Raw genomic sequence first — 23,226 nt, 5'->3', positions numbered from 1 at the left:
ACCCACCCATGCTTTTTGGGGAATTCTGGGGGAGAGATGGGGGCAGAGCAAGAAGACCAGATAGAAATATCACACAAAGAACAAGCTCGAGCAAAAGAACAGCGAGCAAAAGAAGTAGCTCAGGATGTCAGGTTAAAAAAAATAAATTAAAAAAAAATCTGTTTTTTCCTGGCCAATCCCATTTTCTCCTAGAGACATGAAGTAGCAGGGAGAGAAGACACAAGGCTGCAGGTCAGCCAAGCCTCAGCTCTGACCTTCTGAGTCCTGGTTCTTCCGAGTGTAGTTCATGCGGAACACAAAAGCGTCCAGGATGAAGGCCACGATGATTGTCATCACCACCATGGTCACAATGTAGAAAATCATGAAGTACAGACGGCTCCAGTGAGTGGTTTGGGATGTCACCCCTTCCTAAAGGGGAGAGGGAAGAAGTGAGCAGTGCACAAAAGGAGGGAGAGGCAGTGATAACTGCTTATCAACAGGCACAAAGCAGCATGAACACTCTACCCCAGGGACTGCCTGTGCAATGCTCAATGCCCCAACAGGTCCTTGCAGCTAAAAAGAGATGTTCCTACAGGCAAACACACAGAACATCCAAAGTTGGTGGCTTTGGACCGCAGGGTGACCAACTGGAGCACAGGGTGACTTCATTTGTCCAGCCTGTGAAGGCTGGAACGTGCCCAGCAGCATGGAAGGGGTCAAATGCCCCCCAACAGTCAGGGCCAAAGATACCTGGCAACAAAGCCACCACGGGAAGAAAGCAGTGGTGGTGTCAAGGTGTGCCTGAGCTGGCAGGCTGTGCTGCCTGCAGGGGGTCACTCACCATGATGATGTACCAGTCGTTGACCACCGTCAGCTCAAACAGTGTCACTGCACACAAGAGGGAGAAACACACACAGGTGATTGTTTTATCCATCCTGACCTGCTTCACAGTGACTTTTAGATAAAGTGTTTGACAGGGAAGAGTGACACAAGACAGTCAAGTTTGAATAAAGACACCAAATCCAGAGAGAACTCAGACCCTCCCTACTGAAATTACTTGAGACAAAGGGTCAGACCCACAGAACCTGCAGCATGGCTTCGTCTCTGTTTCCTAAAGAAACCAGACCTGACTCCTCACCAGAGAGCATGGAGACCTCTGAAATCTCCAGGAGATAAGCATTCTGCTCACACATTACAAAAAATCATGGAGAGCAATCAACACATTCAAATTACTCCTCATCAGAGAGTTTAAAGAGAGGCAATGCTGCTGGTTCTTTAGAAGGGCAGTGCTTTAATGCCCTGCTGGAACACCTCTGGTCTGACCACCAGCCAGAACAGATCTGCTGGCTTCCAGCTGGCTCTGAGACCTGTGCTTACCCTGCAAAGCAGTCCTGGCACAATCAGCCAGCTGGAGCTCTCCAGACAAAGAGCACGATGCTGAGTGAGGTGCATTAGCAGGACTGCCTGGGAGAGACCCAGGCTCACATGAGCATTACAGCATTACAGAGCCATCCAGCTCCGCAGGAACACAGGATAATCTTTTCTAGGGACAAAAGTGCCCTTACCAAAGCTGTTCAGAATGTTGTCGAAGTTGTTGAGATAGTAATAACCTTCTTCCACAACTGTTTTGTTGCCAACTGTGTGGTTCACCCAGCGGTAGGAATCTGCGACCGTGCTTGTGCTGGTTGGAGAAAACAGGACAAAGAATCAGCAGAGACTGGAAAAGCAAAGAAAATCTAAAAAATTATAAATACCAGCCCCTCTAGAAGGTGGTAAGAAGAGCAGCAATTTCTACCTCTTAGCCAGTATTTGTCTTTTCCTCTGGAAGGAATCCTCTCTCCTTCAGAGCTCAGCACAAGCCCAGGGAGCACATGGAATATTTCTAATCATTCAGCAAATATTATACCAGAGAAACTGAGAGTTTGAGTTCCTTGGCTCACACCCTTCAAGCTTGGCATTTCCAACTGGTCTGCCATCATTAAAGGTGAAAAGGGCACAGCACAGCTTAGAGTCCAGGACCAGGTGAATCGATGTTGGGTGAATTTGTTGCTGGACAAGCAACTCTGGCATCATAGAAACAGAATGGTTTGGGTAGGAAAGGACCTTAAAGCTCATCCAGTTCCATCCCCTGCCATGGGCAGGGACACCTTCCACCATCCCAGGCTGCTCCAAGCCCTGTCCAACCTGGCCTTGGACACTTCCAGGCATGGGGCAAGAGAAATGAAGTATCTCCTGGATTTTTGCCACGTGTTGCCTTAGCTACAAAACCCCATTCAGCCCCAGGCCACTTCTCCACAAGGAAATGGAGCTGCCAGAGCTCCCTGCTGCTGGCTGAGCACCAAAAGCACTCTTGAGGGGGCTGGATTTGAGGTACTCACTTGCAGCAGTTCGGGTAGACCACGCCAGCAAAGAACTCCATGCCAACGATGGCAAAGCAATAGTAGAAGATCAGCAGGGTTAAACCCAGGCTGGAGGCAGAAACAGAAAGAGTACTGTGCTGCTGAAGAGTTGCTAAGGCAGGGAAACACAAAATCCTAGGCTGGCTGCTCTGGGAGGAATTTCCAAGGGATGGGAAGCAGCACAGGAAAGCCCAGCCCACCCTCCCTGCTGCGGTGCTCTGCAGCTCTTGGCCTGCTCTCATTCAGGGAGCCCTTGGACAAGGAGTTTGCCACTCACTGGAGAGGGAAACCAAAGAGCAGCCTGGATCCCCTCCCAGCCTGTCCTTTCCTGTTAAATAAACATCTCTCCACAGCTCCTTCAATAAAGAACACCACACACTGTTCCTGCCCTCTCCACATCCTTGCACGCAGGGACTGTGCCAAGAGCAGGGCTCTCCAGCCAGCTCAGGCCTCCTGGGAGGGAAGCAGGGCTCAGGAGGAGCACTCAAGCACCACCATTCCACAAAAATGTTCTCAGGGGCTCTGCTGAGGACAGGGAACAGCTGGAGCCAGGGGGATTTGTGCCAATGTTCATCCCACAGGGGCTTTGTCTCCCAGCAAGCTGGGATGGGGGAGAAAAACTAAAAATAACTCTTAGTTATCCTCCTACCACCAAAGCAGGAGGAGCCCAGGGTGCTGGAGTGTTGCTGCTCCAAGGAATTGGAAGAACACTCCACTGGCTGAGAGGAATCAGTAACTACCCACTGAGAGATCAGAGCAGGCTGGACAGGTCCCTGCCCTGACCCCAGACCCTCCCTGCCCTGCCCCAGACCCTCCCTGCCCCCAGACCTTCCCTGCCCCCAGACCCTCCCTGCCCTCTCCAGGAGCAGAGCTGGTACCTGGCCATGCGAGGGAACAGCTCAAACATGGTGTCCAGCACGTTCCTGTAGCGCTTCTTCAGTTTGAACAGCCTGGAAGGAGAGGCCAGGAGTTACCCACACCCTGCAGCTCTCCTGGTGCTCGGGGAAAGGGCAAAAAGGAGGATCCCAGCTCTCTCTACCTCGCAGGTCAACGACAGTGAGGTTTCCTGACACCTCTCTGCTCTTGTTCAAGTGGTCTCTGCTCACCTTCCTGCTGTCCCATCTAAATGTTTATGACACATTCAACAGAACTGAGGGTCTCAGGGAAAAAAGGCTGTCTTTTTACATGGCATGATGCATAAACAGCTATTTAAAACTCCTAAAAATTGTAAGAACTTACACTAGGCCTGTGTACAGGGTCAGGATTCATTCCTGCTTCCCCCAGACACAAGCTTTTCTGTGTTTCCCCCATGACCCGATAAAAATTGATGAAACAAAACTACACTGTGCCTGCTAATTTAAGCTTTGGCAACCCCATTATCCTTTACAGAGAAACACAGCTGCCAAACAGGCTTTGGCAGGGGAGGAACAGAGAAAACATTTTTTTTTCCCCCTCTTGAGTGTCATGAAGTGTTCTTAAAATTCTCACTGAAGAGCTAAACTACATCAGCTTGTTTTTGATGAAACATTTCACCTCAAATCCCTTCCCCTGTGGCTCTGGAGGTGTTTGTGAAGGTGAGTGCACCTCGGCACGAGAGGGTTAATCAGCCCCAGCTCCCTGAACTGCACAGAGGTGGCAGGCCATGGTCTTGCTCAAAGTGTGAGATGCAGTTGGAGCAGGGCAGTACTTCACCCTAGAAAGCAGCATCCTTTGAAAACTGTAATTTCTGGTAATTCAATGGAAATTATTAAACTGGCTCAGACCATCTCACCCTGACAGAAAAGCTTTTCTCTGAACAGCATCAGACAATTTAGAGGAGGTGTAAGAACCCCACGAAGGCAGACACAGGATAATCTGCCCCCAGTAAATCCCTTGATCTCTATTAGAGATCAGCTTAAGCTCCAAAGCCCAGGGTTTTCATATCCATCCCAAGTTTTTGTTATCGCTCATTTTGATAACTCGGGCTAATCCCATTACCCCACGCAACTCCTGTTTGCCACAGTCACACTCCCACTGAGCAATCCTTGCCCTCTCCTGCTGAGGAGCTCAGTCCCCAGTGGGACTGATGGAAAACAAGCCTGATTTGTCCCACCTGCTCTCTGGAATCCCCCCTTCCCAGCCCTTCCCAGCTCACCTCAGCAGCTGCAGGGGTCGCAGGACCACGATGAAGTAAAAGGGCTCCATGTTGAACGCCAGTGCCATGAGCCCCAAAAATGCAAACAGGGTGACTGAGAAGTCAAAGCTGGAAAGAAAAATGAAATAAAATTAATGTAAGAGCAGTGATTTATCAGCAGTGCTTCAGCAGAGATGAGGGGTGGGTGCTGCTCCAGCCTAACAAGATGCACGAGGCCAGGGGCAGAAGAATTGTAACAGCTGCCTGATGGGCTCCTCTCTACAGGCTTGGCTCAGGAGTTGGTGTTTCCACCCCAAAAAGATGAAATGCAAAAAGATGAACTTACAGGTTCCAGCCTGAGGACAGGTACTCCACAGGCCCCAGCCCAGTGGTCTTCAGGAGCAGCTCCACGCCATAGACTGCAACACAAGAGGATCAGGAATGAGCAGCCCCACAGGAAAGGCTCGTGGGAAGGCTCATCTCCTCGTGGTGGTTTTAAAGGATTTCAGTTAAACAGGGGTTTAACAGACCCCACCCATCCTCCTCATTCACAGTGAGGTGCCAAAGAGACTTTTCCCCTCCAACACATTTCCCTGTGTTCGTGGGGATTTCTCTCTGGAGAAGTCTACAAAACAATCCCTGCCAGGCACACCATTGTTCTGGATGGAGGCTCTACACCCAAGGTGAAATTATAACTTCAATTCCCTTCCCAGCTCCTCAGGAAATGACACAGCTCTGTTGGGAGGCATCAGCTTACTTGTGAGGAAGACTATGTAGCTCCACGGGACATTCCTGGAGAAGAAATTCCCTCCTGCAAGACACAAGAACAGCTTTTTTCAAGTCCTCCCCTTCTTCCAATCCCCCAGCACCACAGTCAAGCAACAAGCTGTGATGTTTCCTACCTTGCAGCATGAAGGTTTCAACAAGAATCCAAATTCCATTCACAGCCACCACAGTGTCTGGAAAAGAAAGGAAAAACCCATAGCAAAACCACTCCTGGATATCCATTTCTCAGGCCAACACAAAGAATACAACACAGACAAGTGGCAGGGTCACTGGTTCCAAGTCAATGAACAAACTGAACTCATAAATTGTGAGTCTTCCCCCATGTCTTTCTCCAGGCCTTTAAGAGATGCAGTGTCTTTATGCCTTTATGTTCAAAAAGAGACAAAACTATAAGAAAAAAACAAAAAACCCAAGCCCATAATTGCTGAGTAGAAATAATCACTTAGAAGCCAGCAGGCAGCACCAGGAGGAAGCACTCTTTCTCCTCTAGAGAACAGAAGCACAGATTCCCTGTCTCAGGCAGCTCAGTTGCCAAGCAATCCCTCCAGCAGTGAGGATGCTCACAGCTCCTCGGGAGCAAACAGAATGTGGCTCACTGGGAAGGCACTTCCTCATCCAGCATCCTCCAGCTGCAAGATAAACCCCTCAAGGTTTGGGAGAGCTGATCACCAACCCACCTAAATGCAACAAGCCCCACAGAGGTGCTGTGCAGAGAGCCAGGGAGCCTCTCCAGAACGAGAGCTGAGAGCCCAGGCTGGTGGTACAACGAAGCAGTTCCCTCCCTCCCCACCAAAACTCCAAAATTTGTCCATCAACCACGGCTCAGACCACACCAAGTTTGGGAAGGACGTTGAGAGAAGTTTGAGTGTGTCCAGAGGAGGCAATGAGGGTGGAGAGGGGCTGGGAACACAAACCCTGAGAGGAACTCCTGAGGGAGCTGGGGGTGCTCAGCCTGGAGGAAAGGAGACTCAGGGGTGACCTTATCACTCTCTACAGCTCCTGAAAGGTGCCTGTGCTCAGCTGGGCTGGGCTCTGTCTCCAGGCAGCACTGACACAACCAGAACACACAGTCTCAAGCTGCACCAAGGGAAATATGGGCTGGATATTAGGGGAAAGTTTTTTACAGAAAGGCTGATAAAGTTCTGGAATGGCTGCCCAGGGGGGTGGTGCAGTCCCCATCCCTGGGTGTGTTTAACAAAGCCTGGATGGGGCACTGGGGGCCAGGGTTGAGTTGAGGTGTTGGGGCTGGGCTGGACTCCATGATCTTGAAGGTCTCTTCCAACCCGGTGATTCTGTGATTCTGTGAAAGTTCCTCCAAATTCCTTGGAGGAATGGCAGACCCAGCACACCAGAGCCACAGGAGCAAGGGAGCCAAGCAGATTTTTCCTACTCACACATGGTGTACTGGAACACACGGGACTTCACCAGGATGTTGATGCCTGTGTGAAGGAAAGGATGATAAAACAAATGTTTACACCATCCTCCACACCACAGATCCCTCTGTCTTCTCCCTAGAGACATTTTCCATACCAACCTCAGCACAGAAGCTAAACAGATCAGCAGATGATTAACTTCCACTTTTTGGGAACAAGTTTAAATATCCTTCAGAATTTCAGCAGCAATGAAGTCCTTATCCTTAGCCCCCAAGCTGCCCTGTTTGGTCTCTGTGTGCTAATTCTGGGGTGGACAGAGGTAAATGCTCTGTGTTTGGAACAACAAGGAGGGTTGGGAGCATCAGCAGAGCTCTGAGGGCTCCTGTGGCAGCTGTGTTTGGATCAGAGGGTGTCAGCTCTTCCCCAGGAACACACACCACCTCAGAAGAGCTGCAGGTTCTTAATTCTGAACGGCGACATCCAGCCAGGGAACTTGGGACACAGGACGTAAATTGGCAAGACATGATCTGATGGGGGTTTCAGGCCTCTCTTTTCCCTTCCCAAACTGCTGTCTTTGACCTGAATGGGACCAGGCAGCCTAAGAGCTTTTGTGACAACCCAAATCCCACTCCACAGCCACTGCAGGAATATTTACAGGACAGAAATCCTCCCTGGAGACTCTCAATCCAAGTCTCTGGCCTCGGAGGCTCTGGATACCCATGGAGCTGGTTAGAAGGCCTTCCCTCAGCTGTTTGCCAGGGACACAAGAGAAAGTCCCTTCAGAGTGTCCTGTCTTTGTAAGGAATGCTCTTGCTGCCAGCTGAACCCATGCTGCCATGAAAAGAGTGTGTTACCTTTGAAAATAAGGAACGCAGTCCGAGGCAGGTCATCAAACCAGTGCTCGCGGTTCCGTTTGGCCTGGAAGCAGAACAGCCACGGGCAGCAGCAGGCAGAGCCACATCCATGCAAAAAAAAGGGCAGGGATGGAGACCCACCCTACCCCCATCACCTGCTTCCCTTAGATTGCCTTTGTTTCTCACCCAGCTCCTCTCTAACCACTCCTTTTCTCTCCCTCCCACACACGGCTTCCTTCCTCTGCACCCAACAAACTCTTACCTTCCATTTTAAGCCAACAACTTCATAGAAATTGTAAAAATCCTTTAGACTGCAAAACAGAAAGACACATCTGATCAGAGCCTTGAGGGTGAGCAGATCCTTAATTGTCCCTGTCAGACACCAGCAGTGGAGAGTCCCTGGAAGTGATTAACTCCTTATCAGAACCGCAGCCACAGCTGACAGGACTCAGCAGTGACCTCTTCCCAGCCTGGCCAAAGGTTCCTGATTGACAATAGCCAGAATCTCCTTTCTGTAATGCTTCAGCCCTTAAGGGAAGCTCTGACTCTGCTGAACTCCAGAGTTGTACCACTGAGAGGAAAGACCTGAGGCTTAGATGCCAGCTCCAAGGGATGGAGATTGCACTGCTCTTCATGAAGAAGTCTTGGACTGGCTTAATTACTCGTACAGTCCTTTTCTAACATCTTTGCACATTTTCTTTTCAAGGTAAAAATGAAGTTTGAAAAAGGACATGAAAGCAAAGAAACTCATAGAACATGAGTGCCTGTCTGGGTGCCCAGGGTCAGGCCTGTAACAGCTTTTATGTGTCTGGAAGTGAGGATGCTGAACTTCTCAGACTCTTACTGGTGACATCGGTGCCTAAATTTCACAACTCAGTCCTTCTCCCTGTGCCATTTTCAATACTTCTCTGTGGCACTTGACTTCAAGGAGAAACATCAGCACCAGTTTCACAGGAGAGTCACTTGGAACCTGTCTGTGGCCAGAACAAAGGAAAAGGAAGAGAAGGTCTCCTGCTCTAATTCCCTCTAGTCCCTTGCTGGCTGGAGTTAGCTGCACCCACCCCCTACCAGAATGGCAATTCTCTGCCTCATAACACAGAGGATGGCAGCCCTGAAAGCACCAGCAGAACCAAATTTTAATTAACAAAACCCTAGGGGGGACAGCCAGCTGCTGGAAAAAAGCAAAAACTTGTAAAGCTGCGAGGCTGCGCTGCGTGAGGAAATGCTCCTGGCAGGCTCCAGAAGTCCCCAGCTCCTGCCTCTGCTCTGCCAGGGCAGAGGGAAGCAGCTCCTGCCTGTGAGTGCCAGCAGTGCTGTATCCACAAGAGGGCACGCAGCGACTCCAGCACCTCGGCTCTCAGGGTACCCACCCCTCCCAGCTCCCTGCTTCCCACAAAAACCCTTCCCATCCCAGAACACTCATTCCATAGAGCCAGCCATCCTCCCCAAAGCACAGCAAGCTCCCTGCTCTGGGTGCAGCAGCAGGAGCATCCTACCTGACTAAAGGGGTATTGCTCTGATTCAGTGCTTTGAAGGTGAGATATCTCTCCCTGGCACACATCCGGGGCTTGTAGAACCGCAGCAGCCCTTCAAAGTGCTTGAAGGAAATTCCAGACGGCCTCTGGAAACAAAGGAATGCTGTCAGAAGCAGCAGCATCAGGCAGGAATGCACAGAGGCTTTTAGTTCTCACCCTGGATTTGTTCTGAGCAGGATTTCATACGATGTAACTGAGCCCCCTAAGCAGCCTGAGCTATTACTTTAGCACACTAAGCTCATCCCAGGGCAGAGAGATCAGAAAGCCTTACAGGCAATGGGTCCCTCCAGCAAATGCAGAACTGTTCCCTGATGCCCCATCACCTGAAAATTGTCCAACCAGACACCCCAAGCAGAGTTCAACCCCTCTTCTTGGGAAATTAGCAGGCAGCCTAACAGATCCCATCATGGCACTTTATAAAGACCATCAGCTATGTGCACTAAACATGAACTAATCTATTACAAGTGGGTTAGTTATTCTTGGGTCTTATTTCTCTTGCTGCTCCAACAAGTTAAGCAAGAAATCAAGCTTCCTCCTCACAGTGTTTGTCCCTGTAAAAAGCTGTTTGTAGGTGAATTCCTCCTGTTTCTGCACTGCTCACTTGTGCAGGATCTAGAAAATGGATTGTATCTTCAATTGTATGACCCATCCCTCCTCTCAGTAGTGACGCCTGGTAAGCCAAACAAGTCCTCAAGTGACCCAGACTGATTCAGAGAGAAATCAATGATCACATGCACTCCAGCACAGATCTCCCTCGTTTTACCAAGCCACAACCTCACGCAGGGCTGAAATTCAGAGCACTCTGCTTTTTCTCCACAAACAGAGGTGAACATGAATGAAAAAACCGCCAGCCCATGGTGAGCCTGATAACAATCAAGAGAGATAGAAGCCCTGTTTTTGGAGGTGCTGTTTCAGCAGCCAGCCCAGCTGTACCTGTTTGGTGACCAGCAGCCGGTACGCGTGCTGGATGGCCGTGCGCTTGTGCAGCAGCAGGGACTTGAACTTCCTCTTCTCAATGTCATTGAAAGTGTCAAACACAACAGCCAGAAGCTGAGAAGACAGGGAAAAAAAAAAAGAAAAAAAAAGTGTTGTTCTCACCTTTATATTCTGCAGGGTTTCAGGGAAGCAAGGAGAGGCACTGCCTGCAGCAGGAATGCTGATGGAGGCAGGAGGGAGTCAGTGAGGTCCCACTGGCACAAGGGATCCCACAAAGGGATCCCCAGGCTCTGATCCACTTTTTGGAGGAGGTCCAGATGTTTCTGGCCTCTCAACACTTGCTAGTGGGTTTTAAGGGCTACACAAATGCCAGCAGAAAATAATATCAAAAGATATAGTAAAATGCCCTGATCTGTCCCTGGAAAGCAGGGTTTGAGGATCCCTGGATCCACCCTTCCTGGGAGCTTTGGCTAACACATAGCAAGCTGACCCTCCATCTGGGAAGGCAGTGAAATCCAACCACAAGCATCAAATCCCTCACCTTGGGCTGCAGAATTCCTCAGCTCCTTTGGCAAGACCTTTTCCAGCACTCACATCCTCCCTTGGGCAGCTGTGCTCTCACTCTGCAGTGATCAGCACTGCAGTCCTGCCATCCTGAGTAATTCCATCCCCTTCAAACTGATTTACAAAGTATTTCGGGCAAGTCCAGATAATAAAATGCCATTTTATGATAAATAATTAAGACAGAGAAGGATAATAAATTTCATGCAACCGAGTACGTCACTCCAAGCACGATATTAATGGGAGAGTAGTTGAAAGATGCTCATATAATTTGGTTTTCCGTGATTTAGTTCAATTCCTCGTGGTTAGACATTAAAAAAGTTCTATCTATAGCCAAGCTGCCATTTCTAGAAGTGTTCTGCCAAAGGGTCTGAGATGATTGCAGAGCAGTTCTGGGAATGGGGAAGACTCTGCTGAGCAATGAGCTTGGAGAGCAGGCAGAGGGAAGGGAAGGGCTCCCCTGGGGACTCACCAAGTTCATGATGAAGTAGAGCTCGATGGAGAGGTACACGATGAAGAAGACACAGGACCAGGGGTTGCGGGCGTAGGACGGCATCATCACATCAGGGAAACTGCAGCCCAAAGGACACAGGGGTAAACACCAAAACCTCATGGTACACAGCCCACTGCACAGGCAGCAGCCACAGGGAGGGGGGGTGTGTATGAACTCTCATCTAAAGATCTGCACATTTGTACAAAACTCGTGGAAAAAAAAGAAATGTGGCAAGCACATTCCTCACACAGCCCAAATGTAGCCATGACATTTTCTGAAAAATCCTTTTGCCAGGATTTTTCTCCTGAGGAGCCTCGGGAAAGAAATGTAAACAATAACTCTCTGCTGCTGTGGAGTGCAACAGGTGCAGCTGTGATTGGTGCATGTTGATTGTTTCTAATTAATGGCCAATCACAGTCAGCTGGCTCAGACTCCCTGGGAGTCACGAGCTTTTGTTATCATTCCTCTCCTGTCCTTGCTAGCCTTCTGATGGATCCTTTCTCTCTACTCTTTTAGTATAGTTTTTAGTATAACATTTTAATATAATATAATATCATAATATAATAAATCAGCCTTCTGAAACATGGAGTCAAGATTCTCCTCTCTTCCCTCGTCCTGGCACCCTCGAACACCACCAGACCCAAACACCAAATGGGATTTGTGGTGTGGTTAAGGGCTATGCTTTGACACTTAACAACAGCAGTACAGCCTCAGTGTAGGTGTTACAACCTCAGATTTCTTCCATCCTTTGCTAATTTCCTAATCCCCAGGGCTCTCCCTGACAGCAGATCAATATTTACTCACTGCTGTTATCCCAATTTCCCAGCAGACAGGTGAACTGCAGCACAGGAATAGGAAGTTACTTCTCAGCTGTGAGCTGTTGGCTGACAAAGGAGCACAAACACACATTTTCCCTTCTTGGACCAAGGCCTAACAAAGCTGTTTCCCCCTTAACTGCCCTCTCAGTGATGAAGACATCTGAGCCCTTAGAGATAACTCTGCAGCTGATGCCACAGTGTCCTCAAGTAAAATGAAATACCAGCTCTTCCCATGCAGGCTGACCCTGGACATCTCTCTCTCTCAGGCAGAGGAAAGGGGTCACACATTTGGAGACAGAACATTTCTGCAGATAAACTCTTGGCTCTGCCAGACTCCTTTGGGACAAAGGGAAAGACTGAGATAGAAGAGCATGAACTTACTTTGAAGTGGTCAAAAGCACAAAGAGATTCACCAGGCTGTTCTCTAAGGTATTGAAGTACTGAAAGAAAAAATTCCCATGACAAAATGCAAGCAGGAACTCACAGGGACATTTTGTTCTAAGAAACAACCAGTCCCCCACCTCTTTGGACAGAGGCACTCCTACAATTCCCTGATGCCTTCCCTAGGGAAAAGTACTTCAGCACTTTTAAAGTTCCCTGGGAAATGGTGTGTGAAGGGTTAAGCCAAAAGCACATTTTTATTAACACTTTCTCCCAGGCAGCCACACAGCCTGGGCAGCAGCAGGAACCAGTGGCTGCTGGACTCTGACCACAGCAGTGGAAGTGGCTGAGCTTTGCCCCAGACACCTCCTCCCCTGGGGACAGTGGCTCTTTTGGCTGAATGAAGGCACCAAGAACAAGAAACAACTCTGAGAATGCTCCCTTTGGGACATCCTGTCTTGGAGGAAGTTCCTTCCACAGTCTTCCTCCCCACAGAGGGTAAAGCAGGGTGACACTGCCAGGAGCAGTTTGGTCCCACACAGAATAAACCATAAATGCACTGTAATGTTGAATTCTTAATGCAAAAAATCAAGATACTCACTGGATCGGAGTGGTTAGGAGAAAACAAGTAAAAACCTGAAGAGGCAACAGAGAAAACAGAGGAGGAGAGAAAGGAGAAAGAACAAACAAAAACCAAGTCAGGTCAGTGTCGAGCAGTGGAGCAGTTCCCAAAGGGAAGGTGCCACTAACAGCAAATCCTCTCTGACACCCTGAGGATGGGAGCATCTGGCAAACTTTCTCCACAGAGATTTGCCAGTAGATGTCATTGGCATTTCACTGCTCCTTTTGAAAAATAAACTTTCTGGGGATGGTTTGGGCTGTAGCAGGTACACTCCAGACACATGCATTTGTGGGGATGCAGATTAAAGTGTCAGCATGGAAGAAGAGCTGGTGGAAGCAGAGCTTGAAAACACACACCACTGACTGTGCTCTGGAAGAGGTTAAAAGGACTTTTGTCTCAAAATTAAATACCCAGCCTTCAGATTTTTTGGATGTTTTAACTCTGCCTTCCAGATGACTGCAGATGAAATGGGATAAATGAAAGATCCTGGCAACACTTTGGGCCTGATCAGCTTTATATTGATCCAGGCTGCTCATGTTGCTTTTGGACAATCACTGGTTAAGAGCATCACTTCTCCACCCATAAATACAACTCACCCAGAATAGCAAAAATCACCATGAAGAAAAGCAGGAGGAGAAGGATGTCAATAAATGGTGGGAGGGACTGGAAGATCTGTCGCAGATTTCTGAAAAATAAGAAAACATTAATAAACTAAAATTTGCACATTTACTCCTCCAGGTTGTCAGGGGAAAGAAAAAAACCCACCACCACCCCCCCACACTTGAGGGCCTTCTTCCCACTCCCTCCAAGGATTAAAAGTAGAAAGCTTGCTAAATCAGGATCACTTCCAAGCTACCCATCTGTCCTTTGCAGTCAGCTCTCAGGTACTGCAAACAACACTCATGTCACACTCTCAGCTCTCCTCCTGCAGACTGAAGACCAGCCCTGATTCACTGGGCAGTTTCCAGGCCAGCCCAGGAGCAGAGCCAGGGCAGCCACACCCTGTGCTGGTCTCTCTGAGGTGCTTTACACACCCAAGCCCTGTGCACCACCAGCACATCCACACTTAGCTCACAGTGGAACCATCTCCAACACAAATGTCAGTGAAAGACACTGACTTTCCTGGGATGCTTGCAGGATTTTGTTGGAATGCGTGAAACATAAGCCTCTCTGAGTCCCTCAGAGAGAGAAAGGAATGCAGGGATTAAACTGGAACCTTTAGAGAAAATGAAATATATTAAGCCACACAGAAATGGAGTAAAAGTGTAAGTTTTAGTTTTAAGTAAGTGGAAATATATCTTAAGTGCCTTAAGAGACTGTGTTAGCTAGTAAAAGCCCTAAAGCCTAGTTTAAAGTTCAGTAGTGTTACCTTTCACAAAATTAACTTAGCTCCAGACATAATGAAAACATAGCAGAACATTGCCTGCATTTCTGGACAGAACAGACAGAACTGTTTGCATGAACAGACAGAACTCCATGTGCAGATTTTGGGTAAGAACTGACACTACTTTCACACACTAGAATCAAGCTCGGGTAGGTGCAGGAAGAATGTTTTAGAATCGTGTTTTCAGCTGATTGGATGATTTATGAATAAAATCCCCCTGTACTGGGGTGCAAAGGAGATGAAGAAAAGAAGGGATAGTAGCTGCTAGCTGCTGCTCAGAACACCAGCACTCTACGCCAGGAAGCTTTTAGCACAGACTTCAACCCTCTGGACTCTTCGAGGCTGATGTATTCACACAATAAACAACTTTACAACAACCACAACAGCTCCAGTCTCTTTGAAGACCCAAGACCCACGCCCAACCTGACAGGATGCGAGTGCTTTCCCTCCAGCCCAGCCCCAGGAGTGAGGGCAGAGCCCCAGGAGTGAGGGCAGAGCCCCAGGCAGCCCAGCATCACCTTCTGACAGCCCCACAGTAGCGGCAGTCCACGAGGAAGATGCAGCGCAGGGCGCGGGTGATGCGCACGTGCGAGGTCTGGCGCACCAGCACCACGATGGCCTCGATGAACTGCACCAACAGCACACACGTCTGCAAGAAACGGGAGATCAGAGGCAAAGCTCTGCCTGACCACCTGTTTATTTACACATTTGAAGGATGGGAGTGTCCCTGAGAGTGGAGGGATCTGGCATGAATCACCTGGCAGCTGGGACATAGCGGCTACGTCACCCTGCTGCAGGGCAGGCCAGTATTTCATCTGGCTCTTTGGTTCTTGGAGGTGCTAAAGGAGAAACCCTGACAATCAAGCAGACAACTCACCTTGACCATAGTCCTTTTGTGCCTGATAAAGGTTTGGAAGCCCAGCCACCTCATCTTCATGGAGAGCTCAAAGACGACCACGATTAACGCAAACAGCTCCAGGGTAGCGTGGACCTGCCGCGGCACAGGGCTGGTGAGAACAGCAGCACAGCAGAGGCCACACTCCTGCCCCTCCTTTTCCAAGGGGCTGCTGGGTTTGACAGCAGTCTGAGCATGGCCTTGTGGCACGCAGGAAAACCCCAAGCCACTCTTTTACAGCCAACAGAGCGGTGTTTCTCAAAGTTTCTGTATCTACTGCTTTGTGTTTTTATTAAAGCCTGTGCAATTTGCCTCCAAGCAGTACCAGGCCAGAATTTCCTGAAGTCCATGTCCCTTCTGGGCTTGAGCAACATGGGAAAAAATTATTGATACACTTGAAACAAAAGGCCAAGATATCAACAACTTGAGCAGAAGCACTTTGAAAAAAGATGGAGACTGTAATTTTTTTAGTGGAACACTAGAAGGAGAGCTTCTGGGCAGAGAGAGTTTATACAGAGAAGGGTTTTCCCTTGAATTAGACATTCTGGACAATCACAGGGAAAGTCCTGATCTGTGTTCTAGAACCAGTGGTGGTGCTGGAGTAATGGCACCAGCCCTGACAACAGCTTTGAAACCACCCCATCAAAGCCCACAGACTGCTGAGTTATCTCATGAGAAAGGAAAATCCCACCCATTTCTGTTACTGAACGAAGAACTGCACAAACTGATGGCACAAAATGAGTACCACTTTCATTGTGGTCTGCCTGGATCAGACGGAAAAAGGAAGTTTTGCTGTCTGGCCCATCCGCTGTCAACCATTTACAGAACAAACCAGGTGGATTTTTTTTCCTCTTAGTGCCTCCTCCTTCCTCTCTGTTTGGCCATCATTTTCCTCTTACCCACGCTGCAGAGCAAGCAGCCTTTGCCATTTAGGGCCAGGTACTCACAAAGATGCCCAGGCGGAGCATGGGGACGGCGGGAGCCTCGCACAGGGACAGCAGCAGCAGCAGCAGGGCCGTGCTCAGCTCCATCAGGTAGAAAAGGTGGTTGTGTGCAAAGAGGTAGGCAGCGAGTGCTTTGGCATTTTTGGGGTGAGTGAAGAACTTGTCATTATTTTCTCCTTCCTAGGGCAGCAGGAATAAAGAAGGGGACAGCATTAGTGACTCTTGGTACCATAAAGAGTGAAGAATGCACATTTTTATAGGGATGAGATACAATTCCCAACAGACTATATTCCCATTTACAGCCTGTCGTTGATGTGTTTATTGAGGAATGGACTCTACACACATGGGACATCCCCTTCTGCTCATAACCACATTTCAGTAATGAAACTCTTTAATATCCACAAACTCCTGCTTCAGAAACCCCTGAGCCTTTTCACAATGAGGCAGAGAGCTGGGAGAGTTTGTAAAGGCAGGCAAAGAAACTTCAGCCAACATCCCAACACAAACACAGCACTTCATTTACTTGCAACTACTTCCACATGTTTACAGACTTATTTGATTAAACTTCTCCAGGACAGAACACGAAAACACCCAGATAAGCTCCAGGGCACCTGGCTGACAGTTGTTCCTCCTTATCTTGGCCTTGCAAAATGTCTGGGAGAAAACACTGGAGCACACACAGTGTTTTCTGCTTCAGGAATGTAAGACAGACTCCATGAAAAATTAACAAGTCTCTATGCTGATTTGTCATTCCCTCTTAACTACAAAGCTTAATTAACATTAAAAGGTCAGATACTCCATCTTAACATTTTGCCTACAACTGATTTTCAAACAGCTACATCATGACTATTTTTACCCCCAGGATGAAACTTCTTTTGGGGAGATTTTAGAGGGTTTTCATCAGAACCACCCAACAGCTTCTTCTCTTTCTCGAGTCAGCAGTTTGGGCAAGGGAGCTTTTGTCACTCACAGGAAACTTACTGCCTCTTGGGAACTGTCATAAGAGATCACTTTTCCCCAGCAGGGCCACACAGATGCACAAGAAGTGGTGAGATTTTATTTAAATAACATCTTCCCAGGCAGGCAATTACTGCAAGGACAGTCAAGCTATTACTACCAAAGCAGAATAGCTGTGATTGCAAAGGGATAACGGGTCAGGGAACTCTCCTTTAGGAAGTGAAGCATTCTCCAGACTCGCTCAGGAGAGGGTTCCCAATGTTTCTCACTTACTCCAGCTCACAGTGGGTCTCAGAACAAACACTGCTGGGTCAGAGAGCCAGGCTGGAGCAGGACAGAGCCAGCCCTGCACAGAGCCCAGGCTGAGATCAGCAGGGTCGTTCCCATCCACCCTGGCAGGACACACTTGTGGAATGACAAACAGGCTAAATCCTGCCTCCTGGGAGCCAAGCAATTCCAAACGTGCCTGGACAGCAAAGCCCTCTTATCCAGACCCAACACTTGCCTGCAGCCACTGCTCACAAAACTCTTTAAGTGATTCTACCTCATTTCAAGGACAGTGTCACCGTGGCCAATGGTCAAGGCAGCAGCAGCAATCACCCCCATCCGAAGGGCCAGGCTTGCTGTGCTCATCACCATCAGAGCTGCAGCAGCTCAATGACCCTTTGCAGAGCTGCTCCAATAATCAGCAGTTTAAACAAAAGCCTGGGATGGAGGCTGGAGCCACCCTGCTGAAGTCAGGGCTGCTCCAGCACACCATGGAGCTCAAGTGTTGTCAAGGTCCAGCCTACACTGTTTTAAAATATCTGAGAAGTGAGATTTCTCAGTCCTGTGGGGTCAGAGCACGGAGGAACAAATGGCTTCTGTAATTTTGCAGTGGCTTAAACAAAAAAAGAAACCTCAACTGGGTCCAAAGCACCTCAGAGCTTTGGAAGGGAATGAAGAGAAGGAAGGACAGACAGTAATGGAACCAGCAACCATTTCAGACTGGACAGCTCTGGGAGAAGCTCAGTTTTGGTGGCCAATTCCTCACACCAGATGTACAGCAACCTTAAAAAAGCAAACCCTTTGTTGCTGTAAGGATGGTGTTTCTGGTAACTGAAGCACGGGTGGGGTTTGATTCTTCGTTGTGTAAAATACTATGAATTTCACTCCTGGGCTGATCCTAATCCCAGCAACCTTTAATCCTGTATAAATCAAGAGCTCTGCTTTCTCTCGTGTCTCACATGATCTGCAGGACTTGACTGACACTAACTGGGCCACCCCATGGCCCAGGCAGATTTGGGACCTGCACTTCCAGACCAGGAGAGCAGTGACCATTCCCCCTGGAGCGAGTGCAGACATGAAATGACAATCTGTGACCAGCTACAGAAATCTCCACACCAAGGTGGCAGAACTGTGCATGTGCTGAACCCCCAGCCAGCACAGTCCTTGGGAAAGGATGGGTTTTTGTTGTTAGTTGCCCCAAATGACTTCCAAAGCCTATCTGGAGATGCCTCCAGCAATGCCCCACTCCCGAAGCAGAATCCCTGGCAAGGCACCCAATTTTCAGCCTCAGAACAGAAGCTGTTTGTTTAACATGGCCAAGAACCAGCGTAGCTCCTGCAGAGCATTCTCCCCCCGTGCAGCAGGGCTCACCTGGAGGTAGATGGCTGCCTCTTGGTAGTTCATCTCCCAGTTGTGGCGGGCAGAGCTCTGCTGGGCGCAGCACTCCCTGGCCGCGGGGCTGGAGGCATCACTGACCACGTCATAGCTGCCTCCATCTGCAGCACAGAAACAGGGATCAGCCATCAGGGGTGCAGCAGGAGGCTCTGGGATCACAGACAGCCAGAGCAGCTGGGAAAGTGGCAGCTGCACACTGACAAATTGACTCTTGGCAGGTAGGAGCTTTAAAGAGACACTCAAACCCAGCACTTGCACAGGGGAACGCTCCTGGAAGATCATCAGAAGAGACAGCTTCCTACTCAGTGCAGCAAGCAGCTCTCCTGGCTCAGAGCTGTGTGCTGTCATGCCTGAAGCTTGCTATCAACATCACAAACCACAGGCAGGCAGGTAACAGCCAGCAGCCTCCCAGGATGGCCAGCCCGGGAAAGAGAAGAGCGTTTGCTGACGGAGCAGGAAGCTTCTGCACATGTCCTTGGAGCAGAGGCCATGGAAGGATGGACACAGCCCCTGCCACGGGGCACCAGTGTGAGGAGACAAGCTGTCAGTACTTTGAGTAGAAAGCCCCATTTCTCCAGCACTTCAGAGTCACTAAATAACACATCAACACTCTGAGGTGCTGATAAGTACCGACACCCCTCTGATGCAAACAAAGTGCAAGATGAATTTTCTGTTCACACTCCACACATTAATTCTGAAATTTCTGTGTGCCTGTCCTTCTCACCAGCAAAAAAACTACAGAACAATGCCATACTGAAGTGTGAACCAGATTTTGTAAATAAAGATTTTGTTTAAAAACCCCAAAACAATTCAATTGCAAAAAAATAACTCCCACGCAGAGCTACACATACACAGTGCCCTTCCCACAGGAGAGTTATACAGGACATGTATGTAAACTCCAAAATAATTGCCATTTTTGCATTATGCAGCCTCAGTGCTATTAAGACAGATGAAAACTAAGCAAGAAAACAATTATTGTAAAAAAAGGGAATCTCTCTTGGTTTCTTCTTCTGGGACTGGGGGTTTTATTTTACCTTTGACAAAGAATACTGAGCAGAGAAGCCCCAGCAGTGAGACCTGCTTAGGGCCTGTGGTGGAGCCAGCCACACTCTCAGTTCTCCTGAGTTTCAAACATTTCCCACATCACATGGCTGTTCCTGCTCTCAGAAGACACTTCCCTCCTCCAGTGCCTCATGTTCCCAAAGTGGGTACATGTAAAATTGAGCTTGCCAGCACAGCAGTGCTGATTTCCCCCTTTTTTTATGAGCACAGGAGCTGCGGCGTGGCAGCCCGTTCTCCCCGTGTTCAAAGCTGTTATCTGCGAGTGGGCAAAAAGCACCACGAGGTTCTCTTCCCCTCTCATGACAGCCTGCTGAAGATTTGCTGTGACAAAATAATCCTGGATGAATTACTGATTCAGTCTCTCCAGAACACCCTCTGGAGTGGAGAGGGAGCCCATGCCAAAAACTCTGCACCCGCCAAGAGAAATGGCACCATGTGCTCCTGGCAGAGGCAGGGAGTGGGAAGAAATCAGAGCCCCTTCACCAGTGCACAGCCACAGCTGCCTCTCCCACCCCCAAATCAAATGAAGATAACATTTCTCTGGGGTTTGTGACGACCTTCCAGATTGCACACTCAGGTTGCTGAGCATTCTGCAGCACGAAGCCTGTTTCTCTTCCTTGCTTCCCCCACACCCTTAAAATACCACTCAAAATCTGGACAAATGTTTGAATGAGGCCGGTTCCTCCCCCACACCCCTTGATTTAGCACAGCTCCTGAAAAAAAAAAAAACCTGAATGATGGAGTTTTTATTTATCCACGGAGCTGGAATGGCAGCCTTCTGGTTCGTCTGCTTTTTAACTAAGAGATGACAGCCATATGCAAAAATCAGAAGCGTTATATTGCAAGCTCTAAAAAGTTCTTAAATGCTATTATTTAGAAAGCTTTTACTGGGGATGTGTCTCAAAAAGACAGACTCCCCCAAACTGCAGTCTGAGAGCAAAACCTTTTCGCATTTGGTGCTTACCAGTTACAGGAGGAGCATATCTTAATCAGAACCTGGACTTTACATTACAGAATATACAAAATTTACGAGGACCAAAACACACTGTGACCAAAACAGCAATGGTTTGTAGCATTAACCTAAACACCAACACACTGGACCTTGCCCAAAGATGCCAAAATCACCTTTAACCTTGAAGCAGCTCTTTTGCAAAAATTAGCCTCTCTGGAAAGGATCAACACCAGGAAAAGACACACCCCAGCAAAACCCAGGACAGGACCCTGCTCTGTGTTTCCCACAGGAGAGCTGTCCCAGCTCTGAGACCAAGGTTGCAAATACAAAACAGCACTCAGAGATGCAAATCAGAACCAAAAAACAGCTCTAGAAATCAAGATGCTTTCCTGCTGTCTAAACCAGGCACAGACAACAGAAAATGCACTCAAGTGTTCCGGTGGGGAGCTGCATTTTGTGGATCAGCTCCTTCCCCATCAGGTACCAGAAGGTTGATCTAGCATCCCTGAGGCAACAGCATCATCTGGGTCATAAATAATAATAAAAATAATAATAAATTTGAAGAGCAGCCCTCTGACTGTGTGCTTGGCAGCCCTCCAGCGAGCTAATTTCCTCAGCTGCTCCCATGATAACAATGACATAGACTAATGCAAGCTCGGCTCCGCTCGTGCTGCACAACATCCCCGACGGCGTTTACCATCAGTATGGAGCTCAATGAGATAGGAGGATCTCTCCACAGGGCTCCCGGGATCCTCGAGGTAGATGGCAGGCAGCTCTCTCCACTGCATGGCAGCCGCTGGCGCTCGCAGCTCCTGCCTCCTTCCCAAAGCTGCTCCTCGCTCTCGCAGCTTCCTGGGGGAAAGCTCCGCACAAAAGACTCCGCTCTGCTGCCTGCAGAAGTGAGCGGCTTCTCCCCTCCCCTCTGAGGAAGGTGGCTCAGACCTCAGTGAGATCCCTTCCCTGGGTGTTTCCCGGGGTGAGATTTTGGAAGGTTTAGCTGCAGGACGAGGAGCTGCCAGGCACAAGCGTGCTGGCGGAGCGGGGATTCGTGTGCTGCGCTCTCGTGTTTTGGCATTTAGCACAACTTGCTCACGATGAGCTAACGGGAGAGGAGTCAAAGTGCTGAGCAGGCACAGCAAGGAATCTCCAGCGCAAAAAAGAAAACAGATATTTGGTGAAGTTTGCAGCGCAAGGGGCACGCCAAAGGAAGAGAACTGAGCCGGTCACAGATGGCAAAGCTTCCTTCCTTACACTTGTGTAACTTATCCCAGTCGTTCCCTGAAAACAGAGAGGCAGGGAGGGAGGGAAAAAAGAAAAAGGGGGGGGGAAGAGGAAAAAAAAAAAAAAAAAGGAAAAGCAAAACCAGCTGGCTGCTTACACAAGGCATCCGGAACGAGACTGCCGGGACTCCAGCATTTCCATTCAGTGCAGCCGAGCATGCTCCTGTGTAAATAGTTTCCATATGTCATCATTACAATAAAAAACAAAAAAACAAGGAAGAAAGAGAAGGAGCATAAACTTTCCAGAGCCCAAACCTCTCCCTCTGCAAAACAAATTCCCTGCTTAGGGGAAGGAAAAACTCTCCATGGGCCGAGAGCAAACAAACTGCTCTCATTCGGAGGAGCTCATGCAGCCATGGGGGATCTCCAGGGCAGAGCTGAGAGGAGAATAAGGGACAGAAAACATCCACAGGAGGCTGGGATAAATCACCCTTCCCAGCCAGCTATTACACATCAAACTAAACTCGCTCTGGAATTCCACGGGTTTTGATGTCTGCACTTCTTTAAAGAAATAGTATTTAAAAAAAAAATCCAACAAACTAGTAACCTCCTACAAATTCAGAGAGCTATAAACCAACCCTACAGGGCAGCTCTTCCATTTGCCTTGGAACTCCCCCAGCCTGGCTCTCATTAGCCAGTTTGCCAGATGTTCTGCCTGCCAGACAGCACACACTTTTTATGGCCTTGCACTGAAACAAACTGAGATTCCCTCACTGGCTCACTGCCTGCCTCCAAAGCCTTTACTGGACTTACCAGGGCTTTCTCCTAAATGGTTGAGGATGGTTTGGATGTTAAGTTTCCATCCTGCCCAGATATTGTTATTTTAGCAAGTACACCCGTGATGACAGAACACTGCAGAACATGTGAAGGCAGAAGTGACATAAATGAGCAAAAAATATCTTTATTCTGTCATTCATGCTGTTCATGCATCACGTGTGGAGTCAATGTAAGATGCAATATGCAAGTTGCTCCAGTGAGTTTCAGTGAGTAATGTTTCTCTAGACAGGCAAAAAAAGAAATGCCAAGGACACACAACTTTGGAGACAGGACACATCTTCACTCACATGGCCTTGCAAGGTCCCTGATCCACCAAGAGAGAAGAGGAAGGAAGGCACCAACTCCTGCATAGGGGAAAGGTCAAACTGTCCAGGGCACATGGTCTGGGCAGTGCCAGTCACCAGTGTGTTCAAGGCTGGACGGAGCCTGGAGCAACCTGTTCTCCAAAAATGTGTCTGTTCCT

At 48.7% G+C, this 23,226-nt stretch overlaps 1 protein-coding gene across 2 annotated transcripts in view; it reads right to left on the bottom strand.

Annotated features, from left to right (window-relative positions):
* TPCN1 (two pore segment channel 1) overlaps positions 1–23,226 on the bottom strand; it is a 42,147-nt gene that overhangs the window by 5,581 nt on the left and 13,340 nt on the right. Inside the window, exons 1-23 of one of the 2 annotated variants that reach the window (XM_041488452.1) lie at positions 21,404–21,721; positions 18,669–18,793; positions 16,077–16,253; positions 15,112–15,225; positions 14,753–14,883; positions 13,447–13,535; positions 12,830–12,864; positions 12,229–12,287; positions 11,009–11,108; positions 9,973–10,089; positions 9,001–9,125; positions 7,767–7,815; positions 7,505–7,568; positions 6,672–6,716; positions 5,394–5,450; positions 5,249–5,302; positions 4,838–4,910; positions 4,513–4,620; positions 3,257–3,328; positions 2,358–2,447; positions 1,545–1,660; positions 821–867; positions 255–408 (exon numbers count right to left, since the gene is read on the bottom strand). In XM_041488452.1, the coding sequence (XP_041344386.1) occupies positions 255–408; positions 821–867; positions 1,545–1,660; positions 2,358–2,447; positions 3,257–3,328; positions 4,513–4,620; positions 4,838–4,910; positions 5,249–5,302; positions 5,394–5,450; positions 6,672–6,716; positions 7,505–7,568; positions 7,767–7,815; positions 9,001–9,125; positions 9,973–10,089; positions 11,009–11,108; positions 12,229–12,287; positions 12,830–12,864; positions 13,447–13,535; positions 14,753–14,883; positions 15,112–15,225; positions 16,077–16,253; positions 18,669–18,793; positions 21,404–21,494 (2,092 nt within the window). In that variant the 5' untranslated portion in view covers positions 21,495–21,721. Of the gene's footprint in view, positions 1–254; positions 409–820; positions 868–1,544; positions 1,661–2,357; positions 2,448–3,256; positions 3,329–4,512; positions 4,621–4,837; positions 4,911–5,248; positions 5,303–5,393; positions 5,451–6,671; positions 6,717–7,504; positions 7,569–7,766; positions 7,816–9,000; positions 9,126–9,972; positions 10,090–11,008; positions 11,109–12,228; positions 12,288–12,829; positions 12,865–13,446; positions 13,536–14,752; positions 14,884–15,111; positions 15,226–16,076; positions 16,254–18,668; positions 18,794–21,403; positions 21,722–23,226 lie in introns of those variants that run through there. The other variant, XM_041488453.1, reaches the window with a different exon arrangement.

The sequence above is a fragment of the Pyrgilauda ruficollis genome, unplaced genomic scaffold, assembly GCF_017590135.1.
Source record: "Pyrgilauda ruficollis isolate IOZ18807 unplaced genomic scaffold, ASM1759013v1 scaffold9, whole genome shotgun sequence".
In the NCBI taxonomy this organism is placed as follows: domain Eukaryota; kingdom Metazoa; phylum Chordata; class Aves; order Passeriformes; family Passeridae; genus Pyrgilauda; species Pyrgilauda ruficollis.
This window is presented reverse-complemented; position numbering and strand designations above follow the sequence as displayed.